Source organism: Ailuropoda melanoleuca, chromosome 11, assembly GCF_002007445.2.
Source record: "Ailuropoda melanoleuca isolate Jingjing chromosome 11, ASM200744v2, whole genome shotgun sequence".
Classification (NCBI taxonomy): domain Eukaryota; kingdom Metazoa; phylum Chordata; class Mammalia; order Carnivora; family Ursidae; genus Ailuropoda; species Ailuropoda melanoleuca.
Genome location: NC_048228.1, coordinates 45,272,327 through 45,288,454, shown reverse-complemented (window position 1 = coordinate 45,288,454; position 16,128 = coordinate 45,272,327). Strand labels below are relative to the sequence as shown.

The following is a 16,128-nucleotide window of genomic DNA, read 5'->3' as shown; positions in this document are numbered from 1 at the left end:
CATACACCCTATCCTTATAGTGTGCATGTGGTATACAGGCTGGGAGGAACCTAGCAATAAAATGGCCGCAGTTTCAAGTTTCCAGAAATTTGAAACCTGAGGCAGTTTGCACTTGGCAAAGCTACACTAACCTTTCTACCTATCCAAATTTGTACAAAATAAATGTCAAATAGCAGTTAATATAAAAAGTATAGTACTTACTGCTATAATCACCATATCCATAGTAGTTGTTGTAACCAGTGTAGTCATATCCTCCATAACCACCGTAACCTTGGCTGTTATATCCATAGTTGCCATAGCCTTGATTCCAATAGTTACTATATCCCTGGTTCCAGTTTTGACTGGGGCCTGCAGCACATTAATAGGTTCACTAAAGTCAGAAGATCAGCAAAGATCTTTACTTCAGGATAATTAAAAAGCAGAAAAGCTTAAGATAGAGTAAACTTAGGCTCTAGCTTACCACCACCTCTTCCACGAGCTCTTCCTGCAAATCCTCCTCTAGATCCCCACTGTTGCTGTTGCTGATACTGTTCCTTCGACATGGCTACTTTTATTTCACACTAAAAGAGAAAAATTATGTTATTATATGGACTCAAGAAAATACATCAAAATTGGTAATAACCACAACAGCCTATACTAAAATAGAGCTCATGGATACTTTCCTCAATGTCAGTTTACCAATTAAACCAATTACCGGTACTTAAAAAAATAGTCTCCTCTAATGATATCCAAAAGTTACTTGCTTAAGATAGGTTGCTACATTCTACTCATCAGGCCCTCAAACACTACCTTTCGGTAGAGCCTAGACAAAAATTCACTTAAATACAATGTTTTTCCTCCTGCTCCCTAGTAAAAGCAAAAAAATGGTAATCAGCGACTTTGATAAATAAGCCAATGAGATGTCTTATAACACAAGCATGCAAACTGAAGCCTTTACAGAAAGCAGATGATAAACCTCTACAAAAGCTAGCTTTCTCTGTAAGTAAATGGATGCTTAACTTACTTTACTAAGACCAACATTGTGGTATTTCTTTTCCATTATCTTCTTCACTGGTTCCTCTTCCTTAAAAGTAATAAAGCAGAATCCACGCCTCTTATTGGTCTTGTTGTCCATAGGGAGCTCTATGGATTCCACCTGATATCAAAAAAATAAGTTTTAATACCTTAGTTTCCATGTGATTGACAATAAAAGCACAAATTTAGTGGGAAAAACACACAAAGGAAACACATTTGGCCCCCAAATTCTATTCTGTCTCTCTCCTTTTATTTTAATCTTTTAAAGGAATTCTTCAAATTAGAATATTCATTCCGCCTAAAAAGTCTCAAACCTATTTATAAAAACAAGCTTTTTACAGGGTACTGACATTTGCTACTCCATTCAAGGGTCACAAACTCAAATGCCTACCAAGGACAGAAGGCAACAATTTTAAGAAAAACAGGAGAAAGATGACTGCATTTGGGGAAAAAACTGGGGGTGGTGAGGACCACCGAAAACTGGAGAACATATAACTAACCAAAGGTGGAGGCTGCTATTCACATCTTAGAGGGCTACTGCCATGCAAGAAGGCAGTTCCAATGTCGCTTGCTCTTGCAAATATTTAAGGAAAAGCTAGATATCCAAATTATGTATGGGAAATATCTCAACCTAAATACAAACAACGAAACATGCTGTTTAAATCGAGCAAAAGATGTCTACAGGATGTATCTGGCATGCAAAGCCACAAATTTCTCATCTTAGCTTTAAATCATTAACTCACAAAAGGAACTTTGGTTTCACTAAGTCTATAATTAGACTCATAAAATTTGCACATATACATTTTTTTTTTAAATTGAGAAGGCACTATATCCTATTCTTAAAGCATTCCTTTCCTATTCTCAACTGAATCATTCCCTGCTAATATCTCAGGTAATCCAATCTGGGTTTCTTCCTCATGTTTCTGTTTTCATTTCTTCTTCTCATCTGGTAAATTCCTTAAGGTAAGAATGTCTATCTCATCTTTGTGTACCCTGTACATTCAATAATTGAGAAAAATCTAATCATCAAACCTTCAAAGATCTGGCAACGATTTACAATATCCTTCTTTCAAAACAATCACATAATTAGTCCAAACTTCTTACCAACTTTGAAAATATAATGTGACAATTATATTCACACTGATTTTGACAAAAATGGGTCAAAACATTATCACATACCTCACCAAAACCACCAAAGTACTCCCTTATTTTCTCTTCAGGTGTATCTGGAGAAAGGCCACCAACAAAAATTTTTTTAACAGGTTCTTTTGTTTTCATGGCTTTGGCCCTTTTAGGATCAATCACCTTCCCATTCAATTTATGTTCTTTCTGATCCATGACCTAAGGAAATTGAAGGTTTTAAGTATGTACCTTAATTGAAGTTCAGATTATTAACTTACTTAATAATTATAAATATAGATAATGCCAGGTATATGCTGACTTGCTCATAACTAAACCGTCAAATTATGGTGATATGATATCAGCTAACATAGAACAGTGTTCAAACCTAAGTGTCAGTAAGAATGGGGAGGGGAGACACAAATCTAATTAATTACTAGAAAACCATCTCGCCTTTAACTGTCAACAACATAAACATGACTGCTACTTTCCCTTAGCCCAAGAAATTTCAAAATCTATACTTCTGTTAACTTGTCACAAATCATCCTTTTAATCAGATGTCTTTAAGTCTCAGCATTTTTAAAGTTATTTTTTTCATGTACAGCCTAGCATATAGAAGGTGTTTAGTAAACAATTAAAGAGGACTCTTCATAAAATGTACAGGTTAAGAACTACAGCTCTTCCCTCATATACTGCAAAAGGGGAAATCACAAACGGGGAAATTAGTGTATCAAACTATCCACATCTTACATTATTAACCGATCAGAACACATAACACACTACCTTATCTACACTCTCCGACTCTTTAAATAGCACAAAGCCAAAACCCCTTGATCGCCCTGTGATAGGATCTAACTTCAGAGTGCAGTCTACAACTTCACCAAATTTGGAGAAGTAGTCCTTCAGATCTTTCTTTGTAGTGTCCCAGCTAAGGCCTCCTATAAACATTTTCCTGTAAAGACAAAAAGTAATATTAAAATGCTAAAAACAAATAAATAAACTTTGCCTTAAGTATCATAACAATACCTTTCCCAAACTGCACCAATTTACTGGGCAGCTTAATAATGTCACTCTTCCTATATTACCATGTATCAAGAACGCCCCATTCCAGTTTTGTCAAGTTTTGCTTATTACTGCTGCATCTGCATAACTATAAAATAGTGAGGAAGCAGCAAATTCTTTTTTACTTGTCAGAAAGATAAACGTAACCCTAACGTAAAAATACTACACATTTAAGTCTTAAATTACAAGTTAAATATTGGTTAACAACAAAACACAGAATTTTAGCTTCAAATTTCTCTTCCAGATCTTCATTAAACTTGTAAAAGGGCTATGCAATCCCCACTGATCACAGCAACCAGCATGTCTATGCTGAAACTTTGTATTTAACCATTCTCCCGTTAACGAAACTCTTAGCACATAAAATGGAAAATTCTAAGTCTCACAATTAAGTTGTAAGCTAAGTTTTTTGATGTGCTAAGAGTCCTCGATAAAAACGAAAATAATATAAATTTAGTGAACAAAAATTACCCACTGAAGCACAATCCACTGATTAACTTATATGATTTATTTACAGTAGAACCTCAGTTAACCAGCAATAAAATATTTAAACCTTGAAGATGCTAAAAAATGACCGGTGGTAAGTGGAAACCACCAGAACACTTTAAGACCAAATATAAATACTCAAAAAACAAAAACAAAAACCTTCAGGTCAAGTATTATTTTTATTGCAGCAAAATGCTACAAAGCTCAGACTTGGCAGCTCTGAATTGCTTTTACATCTGCCCCCTCTGCCATCCCTTAGCCCACCCCAAAGAGCTTCACACAAACTCCTACCCTTTAAAGAGACAGGACTGGAGATTTTTATTTTAAGGGTAAACTGTCAGAATTTGTTATGTGAAGGCTAAGAATTTTACGGGAATAAATTCACACTTGCTCAATGATTTCTTATCTTTGTAACTGTGGTAAGGATGGGGATGTGGTACTAACTTTCAGCTCCAGATAGAAATTAAAGCAGGTAACATCTCCATCTTGTGGGCTTTTAGGATATTGCCACTAAATCCAATCTTGCAACAAGAGGCCAATCGTGTCCCTAGAATGAGATCTTGTTCTGCTTCTCCCCTAAAGATGCCGGATTAACTGAGGTGTTACTGATCTTACTATTTTACCATAGACTTGTTTTTGGTTCTGATGACAAAATGAACTTATAAGGCAAAAGAAGTCTTACTTTCAGTATATACTGTGCTTCCCATTTCAGGTTAAGTTTTCGATTAGTACACGTATTATAACGTAAAGCTGGGTCATTTATATGCTCAACTTTCAGGACTTCCTCTAATAAAATCTCCATTCTTGAAGTACCCCTAATTAACCCCTTTCTGTATTTTATATTCAAATGAACATAACAAAAACACCCATAATACTGTATAGGTAGTTTTTAATGTTTATTGCCAATTTCACGGAAAAAAGTTATTCTCAATTACATTCTCTTTCATTCAAATAATGCACTTTCTGAAATCCAATCCTTGTCACTTAAACATATGCCTTAAAAACACTTTACTTTTATAACCTAAAGATCCAGAGCACTTCCTTCATAGATGAAAGTTCATTAGCAACATTTACCCTTTTAAGGTAAGGACACTGCTGCATTTTTAAAGATGAGAAAGAACAAACTATAAAGAATGACCTCTTGCTCAGGTATCTATGGCAATTCTAGAACAGAAACAATTTCAAGTAAGTTGAAATTTAACTACTGAATTACCACCTTCTGTTATTACAAAAATTTTCCATCAATAATTTAACAGTTTGAAATTATTTCAGCCTGAAGAGAATACAATAACAAAAGCCTTGTTTTAAAAAGCTAAAGGCGAAAGGCAAGAATATTTTGCCTGACCAGTTCCTCAGATATCAAGACAGAATTAGTTTTGATTTTATTTAACCAAGGCAAAGTTTATACTGGGTTAGTGTCCTTGATTTGAAATTATTTAAAAAACAAAATAATTACAAAGAAATAAATTATAACCCCATGAATGAGGCATGTCCTATTATTATTCACAAGCCCCAAATGTTTTCACAGCATAGAAAGTCAGTTTTCTTAAATACTGGATAAGCATACTAACTCATCAACTGGCCCAATAAAGAACTCTCTATAAAAAACTTCCCACCTTTAATAGTCGTTAGTACAGAAGTTGTTAAATTTGCCTACTACCTTAAAGCTAAAAGGTCACTGAAGATGCTGCTTTTCTTAACAATCAAATCCCCTTTGGACAGAATATTAAAAGTCTGGTCAACTATAATTTATACATATTACACAGAATGATAACTGTTTCTCAAAAAACTAGAGCAAAATACATAGTAAAACTTCAGCTATCCAGCACCTTTAAAGAATGAGCCAAATAGTCCACCTTTTTTAAAAAAACTGCTGCCTTCCAATATCTCCCCAGTTGTTTTTTAACCTTCAATTATTTGGGATGAATTTTTTTTTTCTACAACACACCACACACGTCTGCCTTCTTAAATACAGTAATCATGATTTAAACACTGTATGGGTCAGTCACCACTAATTTATATTAGCTACTGTAGCATGCCCAAAGGCTCTTCTGAAATGAGACAACTATTAATACACTAAGTCCGTCTCATTTCTTAGTACTTTTAACAAGTTTTATTTTTCATTTTTGCCAGGTTAATCACCAGTTGCTGTTAAATCCACCCCACCCCTTCCATTCTGTGGGGGGGGGGTAGCCAGCACCTGAACATGGGCAAATTTTGCATAAAGAAAGAAGAGTAAAACAGCCTCAGAGCAAGAGCCTAAGTGGCTCTTTGAGACCAATGCATTGCCATTTTGGCAGCCCAAAAGTACTATAGCTTTAGCTGCTCTAACAAGGAAGGCTGCCGCACAACTAATAGCCAGACAGGTAAATCCTACGATGAACACACACTGTTCCAAATCATTCCATCCTTACTGAATGGAACATGTTAAATCCATCAAATCTTTATTCAGTAGATACACAAGGATATAATGGTAGAATAAAGCAAGAAAAGGCCTGTTATTTTTATTTTATTTTAGCCTCTCAGAAGTAGCATTCTGACACGCTCTCTCAAATTATGAGATGGCGTAAGATATACTTATTTTGCTTAAAGCACAGAACCTATTGTCCATCCAGATTACTTCTTCTGCCTTGAATACCAAAAGTGAATTTCAAGTGGCTGTCACTCCTGCAGAGTTGTGCTAACACTTACAATAAGGGAGACAGAACTTCAGAAAATCCTAAGCAGCCAAGTTAAAACTAAGTCACAAGACTTGTTTAAGTAGCAACAAAAATGGGCCCCTAATCCTCCAATACAAGTTTAAAATTTCATCCTTAGTTGTAAGTGAAATCAACAATCCTAATAGAAACACAGGACTTCATCTACAGCATTTTACTGATAGTTTAACTTCTTAATCCCACTACGCTATTTAGCACCCCAGAGGCAATACAGTATTCAATTTAAAACACCTACTCAACAACTGAAATCTCCTTGCTTTTAAAGGTACTGATATTACACATTATAATATTAAACAATACACATAAAATTATATAACTTGGTGCGGATGACTTTCCAAATGCTATACAATGTCATTTAGGAATTTAGACTGTTTAGTGGAATACTCTCAAGTAAATTTAGAGGAAGTAAGCCAAACCACCTGAGTGTAAATCCTACCTCCATCATGTATTAACTGTATGACCCTCGGGAAAACAAAAGCCCAAGACTGTTTCTTCATCTATAAATGAGAGGACGAAGAGCCTATTTCATGAATCTTCAGTAAGATTTAAATGAGCAAACACAGGGGTGCTGAGGGGCTCAGTCCACGGAGCATGAGACTCCTGAAATCAGGGCTGAGTTCAAGCCCCACATTGGGCATGGACCTTACTTAAAAAAAATAACAATAAAAAAATAAAGGAGCAAATACACTTAAAAGGCACAGAACATAGTCTGTAATTTCCCAAGTGCTCAATAAAAAATTATTTAGAAGGAGTAGAGCACAATTTAAATATAATTTAACAGAGCAACGTTTTCATTTACTCATTACCTTAATTTTTTAAAAATCTGCATGGGCTCTACAAAGTCATCAACATTAAGAGGAAAAAGCCAGAATGAGGTCTTATGTAAATGGATACGAAGATTGTAGATATAGACTTAACCCAAAACGCTTAAATATCCTATGTAAAAAATACAGACTAGAAATTAGTTGCCTAAAAAAATCTTAAATGTAGTTAAAAAACCATCTCAGTGACTTGTCTGTACTCCACGTAAATGCCAGTATTTAGTAAGGAATTTCAAAATATAAAAGGTAATACACATGGAGCAGTGCTGGCTGATGAAAATGTTGATGTAATACAGTTTTTTTCACACCCCAAAAAACTTATTCTCTGTATTACTGAGATCACTAGATTTAACACTCCAAAAGTCAAGTTTTTTATTTAAAGATAGTTCTAAGAAGGCTCTACTGTGAAACACCTTATTCAAGGTAAAATGATAAACACCATTTACACTCCCTCCCTATTTTGAAATAGGGCCAAAATAATATTCTGTAACTTTCAAACACTTCCTGACAACTCATGATTTTCCATATGTGGTTTCATAACAAGTTCTGACAGTTTAAAAAAAAAACAAAACAAAATGTCAATCTGATATATATTTCAAGTACATAATATGACTGGCCAATCACTGTCACTGCTTTCAGAGTAACTTTCAAGCATATCACTAACTCATTTTAAATTTTCGGTATTTTATTGTTAAAACTGTTCCTTTAAAATCCTGAAATGACAAAATATAAGGGAAATCCCACCAACACATATAAAATCATTATTTTTCCTTAAAAAGTACAGATTTATTTATTGGGATTTTTTTTTGGTGCAGAAACGTGGTTTTGTTAAAGCACAGGACAGGACCTGTGGGCAGAAAGAGCTACCAGAAAGTATAGATTTACTTTAAAGTTAAGTAACTACCTATAACGGGAGGCAGGGGTTACTTTTTTACAACTAGATAGTACCACATGGTACGGTAATCATTTCAGAATCTGTACAAAAAATACCTTCCCAAAACAAACTAACAAACTTTTAACAAGTCAATAAAGATTAACTCCTCTAACCTAGCATATTAAATCTCATTACTACCTCATACTTTAGAATGAACCTAAATGACTAAAAATGATAATTAGGTTGAAAACATAATAGCTAATAAGATGACAGGTTTTAAGTAAACTTTAAATGTTTAACCCAAAAATCTCCCCCTTTTCCTTTCATTCCATGGAAGGAATGACTTCCTGTATTTTCACTTTTAAAATAAACTCTCAATCAGCTTTAGAAGGTAAACTCCCATCTACCTGAAGGTTAAGGAATGGGGTTTCCTTAACCCAGAGGTTAAGGTTCTGGTTAACTGAGATTACTACACACTAACAATTCTGTAGTTTTCTATTGGAAATCAATTTAGATACGAACACTAAACTCAGAAAATAATTTTCACCTTCCTTGATATGATTTTAGACTCTTCCAATGCTTTAAAATCACATTACTTTTAACAGTAAAAAGGAAAAATTATGGAAGATTGATTCCATAACATTGCCTATTGGTTGCTTTGAGTGTATTTGCTGATAGTTTTTCCTCTATCTTTCTTACAAGACTAAAGGGAGAGAGGGAAAATTTCCTAGCTGTTTGAACCGTGCGGTAGTTTCAAGTCTAGATGAGAAGGAGTTTACAGGACATGACCCAATAACTTACAACCACCACCCTGATTACTGGCCAAACACACCAGCATTACAAGTTTCCCCACCCCCAAATAATCTTAAATGTCTAGCTCCAATATACAATTTAATACTCCAGAAACTAAAACATGCTTACCTTTACTCCACAGGAGTAAATCACTGGCAGTATCAACTATTAAGGCACCGGATAAACACACACAAGCTATGAAAGCAGGCTATGTAGTCAATCTTCCTGTGGTGAGCATTGTTTCCAACACATAGATCAGCAAACCAAGTAACAAACATGTTATATTACCTGAGACCACACTGTTGGAAGTGAAGTAACAGAAACAGATCCCACGCTTCCAGCATCCAGTTCAGTGCCCTATCTACTAAAACGTTGAAGCAAAACTAAAGTCAAATCTTGGACTAACAGAAGTTGTTTGACTCCATTTGTCAATCTGCACACACACTTGAGGTGCACAGCTTTAAGTGGAATAGGAAAAAGGTTATTATTCTATTCCTTTTTAAATGCTTTCAAGCATAGCACATATTGAAGACTCAAACTAATCATCCTCCATATTGGCCACAAATCACACACCCCAATAGTAGGTTCAAAGCTTTCTTAAATTAGAGCAGCCTTACAGAGGACAGAATACCCAGGCAATATTAAAAATACATATTAAACATACTTAGTTTACAGAAGTCACATGACTTGGAGGAAAAAAACCCAGGCTTCAGGCCAAGTAGATTTATCTCAAAAGGCAGCACTGAAAAAAACCACAATGATTTTCTCCAATCCCAAACCCTTAAGGTCAGGTGATTTTGTACCTTCCATAATTTGAAATGAAAAGAATACTCCTCTACCCTTGTAAGTTCATCATCTTGAGACTTGGGAGCATCAATTTCAGCAATTTTAACACTAGAAACTTGTTAAAGGTTCCAAAGAACACAAAAATTCAGACCATCCACTCAGGGTCTCAACTTACAGTAAACCCAACTTTACTGAATTGAAGACCAGTAAACTAGGTATGAGACTGCTTTAAAAGTTAACTGTTTTATAAAGCAACTTTCAGAATGCCCCAAAAGCACTAGGGTGTACATTATAATCTCAAATATTTAAAACAAAAACGTGTACGCCCATTTCTTAAAAATTAGAAAGCAGTCAACAGACAGCAAAATTAATTTACAAAATCCCCAAACAGGAAGAAATCCATGAGCTTAGACACTAATGGTCATAGGTCCAGATCTACTGCCCTGTTATTAGACAAGTAGTACTCCTGTACTTTGGCTGATAACTGAACGGAATTATCTGGCTTCCTGCCAAATCCAATGCAGGCAAGTCAATATACCTACCTTATAAAACTGTCTGAAAGCTAACACAGTATTATAGTTTTCCACTTATCTTGATACTTAACTCTCCTCCAGGTAGCTCTGCTACATGGCATGTGTATTTTGCCCCACACAGTAACTTTAAGTTACCTTTCCTAAAAGAACTGCAGCCCTGTGAAGAACATGAGCCCACACAAAAATAGGAAATTCCAGTGCAACTGCTTACAAGTAAAAACCAGGGATGTTAAAGTTGGAAAGATTAAAATGAGATGATCTCAGAAAAGTATTTTATTATGGAAATGAACAAATTATTCCAAAGGTCTGAAATGTGGAAACATCCACAAACAGATATAACAGGCATGCCCTCCTAAGAACAGCTGTTTATTCTTATATTCACCATAAAAAAAACCTTGAGTGCACAACAAACTCATTTTTAAAACTTTAAGGATCATATTGTAGTAACTTTATTCTCAAATTAAAATTGTAAAAAGGAATGCAAACAGAAATGTGTTTAAGAAACTCAATTTGGATGATTTTATATCTAGTAAAGCCAGTCTTATCCTCATTCCTGAGACTATTATGAAACTGCTGCACAGTATCTCTCAAACTGGGAGTCAGAGAAAGGAACAGATAGAGTGACAAGTGCACACACCAAAAAGAAAAACAAGAGTATCTGTAACAGGACGAGGCTAGGTGATTAAGCAGTAATTTTATAAAGTCAAATATTACACCGTAAAAACAAAAACATTATTTGTTAAATGTAAACTTAACTTAAAATGAACCTCAGTTAAATCCTGTTTTCAGAAAAATGAAAATAAGTCATATTCTAAAATGTTCACTAACTATAAATAATTGTCCACTTTTCCTAAAAGGTCATTCAAAAAACTTGTAAGCTTACATTATTGGGTAGCAGGGCAAGAATAATTCTTACAAGAATCATAGCAGTGATCTCAAACCTAAGTTTATGGTCCTTTTTAATCACTGAAAATAATTGCTTACATAAGATTTGAAACATGTAATATAGTAAAAGTCAGGTATAGTGACAGTTTAATCTTCTTTAGTTTGCCACGATTAGCTGGCAGTGAAAATGAACTATCACAGTGCCAAATGGATTAATTTTCATCAAAAACATTTTATTCTCTATGTCAATCTCTGACCCCAGTCTTTTTACTTTTCCCTTTTGCCTATTTCCAGTCTGCTTTATCTGCAATATAAAACCAGACAGATTTCAATGGATGAGAATACAGTATTAAGTAAAGCTCGTGTAAAATTTAAATATTATCCCAATTGGGCCCTTAAAATAGAATGTAGTTTGTATAGCTAAGTCAACTTTCTACAAATTACTGGCCCTCTGAACTCCAGTGGTGGTGGACAAACTCCTGTAAAACTCAAAATCAATCCTAAAAGCAGAAAGACTGACATTTAGGGGAAGGGGAAGGATAAAAAGAACAATAATCTACCATCCTTCCACGGAGAAGTCATGCAATTTCAGAGACATGTGAACCAACTGTAATTAACATTCCAAACAAATCACACTTAAAATAAAAAATCTGATAAGAGCTGTAGCGAAAAACCATATCAGCCCGCCTCTGAATAGTACATATCCAATTGTTATTAAAGTTCTACTTACAAACATGGTTGGAGATAAAATACATCTTTCCGTAATACACACACACAACACTACTTTAAAAATTGTTTTACTTTTCACATATCCAGAATATTTCGGTAGAGCATGCAAGACATTTTAAACACACAAGATTTTATATCAAGTAACCTTCATATTTAACATTAAACTTAGAATTCCAACAAAAATATCTGTCTTAACAAAAAAATCAAATTTGAAATTATAGTATTTTTTCCTGTTCAAAAATATCAGTATTACTAATTATACTGTTTTAATTAACCGAACCACAATTACATGCATTACCACAGACCAAAGACCATACAATGGCATTAATTTTGCCCAAAGATCACACACAATGCCTATAAAGATTTTATATCCCAGGCACAAGATATCCTACTGTACTATGTCTAGAATTTCCTGGGGGATCAATGGGCAACTAATCAATACACAGCCTCTGCATGTTATGACTACTGAAACCTTTATAATACAGAAATAAAATTTAAAAGTTTTACCATTCTTCCCGCTGTGCCGTCGCAGCTTCAGAGTGTCGTGGGGAGGAGTTTGAATGGCTAGGGAATTAACAACCGGTACAGCAACCAATCAAAATTCTAGTTTTAGTTTTTGACATTGTTAGGGCTAAAAACTTTTAATTCATTTACACTTCAGTTCAACAGTAGGTAACTATAAGGGTAGCAGCTTTGTGATTTGAAAAATCAGGGCTAAAGCCTGCCCCAAACAGCAAGTTATACAATTAATCATTTTGGTGCCTCTGTCCAAAGAACAGAATTCAGAAAATAAAAACCAAAATGTTAAAGGCTTAAGTTTCCAAATATTTAACTTATTCCTTTCTTAAACTATATGTAATTCAAAATTAAGTAAATTCAGTTTCCCATCCCACCTCCATTCTCCCAAAACCAGCACAATCAGCCTGACACGTCTGCCTGGGCTGAGATTAAACTCGACATTCTGAAGTGCTGCTTCTCTTTCCCACCCTCCAACTCTTGTGCTTTTTCCCAATAAAGGAAATCATGTTTTCTAATACTGGATGGATTAAAGTGACATTTTATTGCTTATTTTTCCCCCACACCTTTCTCCTTGTTATACTGAAATAAAAATCACAGACACATCCCCCCATAACAAAAGGGAATAGATGCGTTAACCCAAGATCAGCGGTCAGTAACGGGAGTAAGAAAACCTAACCAAGAGCCTCGATTTAGTCCCTCCTGGTAACTCCTGTATTATGCTCCCGCTCCCAAATGCTGCATTCTAACATATCAGGTGCAGCTTAAGTAATATATACAACTTATTCCAATTGGAGGGAACAAGTCAGTACTTTAAGACCTGCAAAAAAAAAAAAAAAATCATGCCATAGCACAATAAACGATTTGTTCATTTTACGAAAGGCGGCTAGTAGGCCTCCTTCAACAGTGGGTAAGAGAGCGGGAAGGAGAAATCAAGAGAGACCAAAAAAGGATCCTGGGCACGGGCGTGGGGTATAAAAAAATGGAAACTGCACATAAAAAGTAAGGTTACAATCTGTAGGAACAGTTGAAGAACCCAATAGCTGAGGGCGCGAAAAGGGTACGCGGTTAGAATAACTCCGCGGGGTGGGGGAAGGGCAGCCAGCAAGCTGGAGGCAGAAACAGCTCCACAGTCAAGTGCAGGCCCCGCCGACAAGCAACTTAACGAAAGCTCATGGAGCAAAACGAACGTACCAACAAGAGATTCAGGGACTATCACCAGGCCCAGTATGTTCCGTATGCTGAAAAGTAGGGCCTAAATACGCAAGCCGTTGTTCGACAATGTATTGTGGAAAAAGAAATTGAGACCAAACTTATCCGAAATACAAAATACATTCGGCCTGAAGCCGAGGGGGGAGGAGCAGAGTGGGCAGCTTACAGGTTCCCCAAAGCATGTGCTTATAAAGAATCGCATCACCTCGGGATGCTAAAGTGGACGACCCATTTAAACCTTAGCTGTCCCGACATAAAACCTTCTGTGTCTATCTTTATGCCTGGGACTTTAATAAACAAGGAAGGAAGGGGACAGCAGAGCAAGAAAAAAGGTACCCCTAGACAGGCGGGAAAAAATCCTGGCGGCTAAGTCGGTGGGAGGAGACCCAAGGCGAGGGAGGGAAGGAGGGCGGGCCAGGGAGCAGCATGGTGACGGCTAAAGGTGGAAACGTGTGTGATGGGGGAGGGGGCGATAAGCAGTCAGGGGGAGAAGGAAATGAAAGCCCTGGGGAACCCAGCGTAGAGAAGGGGAGACTGTGCAAGGAGACTGCATGGGGGCCTGGAGGGCGGGCAGAGAGCGGGAACGAGGCCTAATGGCGGGGGATAGGGAGGGGGAGGGGGAACTAGTTGGGCCTGACTATCCCGGGTCGCCTCTTACTCACCCTTCATCCTCCTCGTTCTTACTGGCATCGATCTTCGCCCCTTCCGACTCGGCGGTGCCCCCTTCGGTGCCTCCAGCCGCGGTTCCGCCCCCGGTCCCGGCTCCACTTCCCGCCGCCGCCGCTGCCCCCTGCGCCGCCGCCACCATGGCTCCCTCTTGCTCGCCCGCCGAGCCGCCTACCGCCGCCGTTGCCGCCGCCGCCGCCCCGTCCCCGCCGAACTGCTCCTCCGACATAGTGCTACTGCCTCCGCCGCCGCCGAGACTACACCCGCCGCTGCCGCGAACCGAAACTAGCAGCAAAGTAATCCCCGCCGCTGCTGCGCGCCCACTCTACCGCGCGAAGCACACAACAAGACAGAGAAGGCGCGCGCGGCTGCAAAGGCTCCTGTGCCTCTCCCTGGCCTGCCCCCCTCGCCTCCCACACTCGCGCAGCGCGCACTCCCGTTCTCTCTAGCTGCACTAAAAAAGAATAAGCAGCAGCGGCGGCCGCTCTTGCCTCCTCCTCGCTTTAATGGCGCCGCCGCGGACCACCTAAAATGGCCGACGGAAGAACGGCGCGTCCCGGTCACGTGACGCGAGAGCGCGCCCTTTGCGCCTCCCCGCCCCCTCTACCGCTAGCTTTTTTTCCTCTTCCTCCTCGGTCCCGCCCTCTCGTTCCCTTTTATACCTTCCTCTCTCGCGCCGCGGCGCACAGCGTGGGGCCTTTAAAAGGAACCGGAAATTGCGTTCGGTAAGACGGCCGCGCGGGGACCATCGAGAACAAGGAACGCTGTTTCGAAGACGCAGCTAGAGGGGCCCCTTCCTTCGCCCCCGCCCTTCCGAGGGTTCCTGGAGTTGGCCCACCCACTCGCCCGCCGGCGCTTGCCGGCAGCAGCAGCGGCGTCGGGCTGGGATGTGGTAGCGCCTCCCAGAATGGGACTGTGCCCGGTGCGCCTGAGGCGGAGGTGTGGGGGAGGGGGGAGACGCACAGCCAGCTGCTCCTTCCGTCTAGTAGTGCACAACCTGGGGAAGGAGGCTACCGGGGGTTGTAGCCCCATGACACTGGCTCTGCCCACCCCGGCACCTGGACACGCCGGGCTCGCCGTCCGCCGAGCGGTGCGCGTGCACGGATTGCCGCAGCTCCTTCGCCCGCGGTAGTCGTCGCGACCGGGTGACATTGAGGTTTTCTCAGCTGCCGTCACCGGGTTTCGCGACCCCAGGTCGGCAGGCTGAGGCTGCTGACGATTAGTTCTTTTCCTTTTAAATTTGCTTTCCAAGTAAGAGTTTTGCCTGCTTTTCTCCTGAAATTTTTCGTCAAAAGAAGCAAGTAACTGGCATATTTTAAAGATCAGGGATTGTTTTGTTTTGCCAGATTCGTTTGAAGATCCTAAAACTTAGCACAGTTCTTTGAAAATACTGAATTGGGAAGTGTATTAGGTCAACCAAAGGTTCATTTAATTTCATGTTTTTTAGTCCTTATATTAAATAGAATATGTAAATGCTGTGAATAATCTTTCTTTACAAGGGTTTTGAGCTTGTTGTGTTTTGGGGTTTGGTTTTTTAAAAGAACCGCTAAGCGTTTCATGCACGGTAACAGTAAAGTTCTTTAATAGACCTGTTAAAAATCCTGCATCTCATGGCTGGAACCTGGCTTATTCGGGCTTTGAGATTTGCAGCTTCCTGCAGTACATCTCGAAGAAAGTGAAGTTTTTAGATTCTTCTTTAGTCAACAAGTAATTATTTGGTGGTTTAGTGTGTGCCAGGGCACTGGGGAAACAGACTAGTGCAAAATACAGCAAAGAACTCTTATGGAATAAGTATTTTTTTCACTGTATAATTAAATAAATGTATTAATTGGACATTATCTAAAAATCTCAAGATGATTAAAAATACCTAATTTTTTTAAGCTAGCAGAATTTGCATTAGAGAGTAATTAAAGTTCAAG

At 38.4% G+C, this 16,128-nt stretch overlaps 1 protein-coding gene across 6 annotated transcripts in view; it reads right to left on the bottom strand.

Annotated features, from left to right (window-relative positions):
• The window catches only part of HNRNPD (heterogeneous nuclear ribonucleoprotein D), a 17,274-nt gene extending 2,506 nt beyond the window's left edge, over positions 1–14,768 (bottom strand). Inside the window, exons 1-7 of one of the 6 annotated variants that reach the window (XR_004628828.1) lie at positions 14,206–14,767; positions 12,323–12,379; positions 2,917–3,085; positions 2,194–2,355; positions 1,004–1,135; positions 461–560; positions 202–348 (exon numbers count right to left, since the gene is read on the bottom strand). Coding sequence is in view for 4 of the 6 variants with exons in the window: in XM_011219128.3 (XP_011217430.2) it covers positions 202–348; positions 461–560; positions 1,004–1,135; positions 2,194–2,355; positions 2,917–3,085; positions 12,323–12,379; positions 14,206–14,438 (1,000 nt within the window). In the remaining 2 variants the exon portion in view is untranslated. Of the gene's footprint in view, positions 1–201; positions 349–460; positions 561–1,003; positions 1,136–2,193; positions 2,356–2,916; positions 3,086–12,322; positions 12,380–14,205 lie in introns of all 6 variants that reach the window. The other 5 variants (XM_011219128.3, XR_004628829.1, XM_034671629.1 and 2 more) reach the window with 5 other exon arrangements.
• Between the last annotated feature and the right edge of the window lie 1,360 nt (positions 14,769–16,128).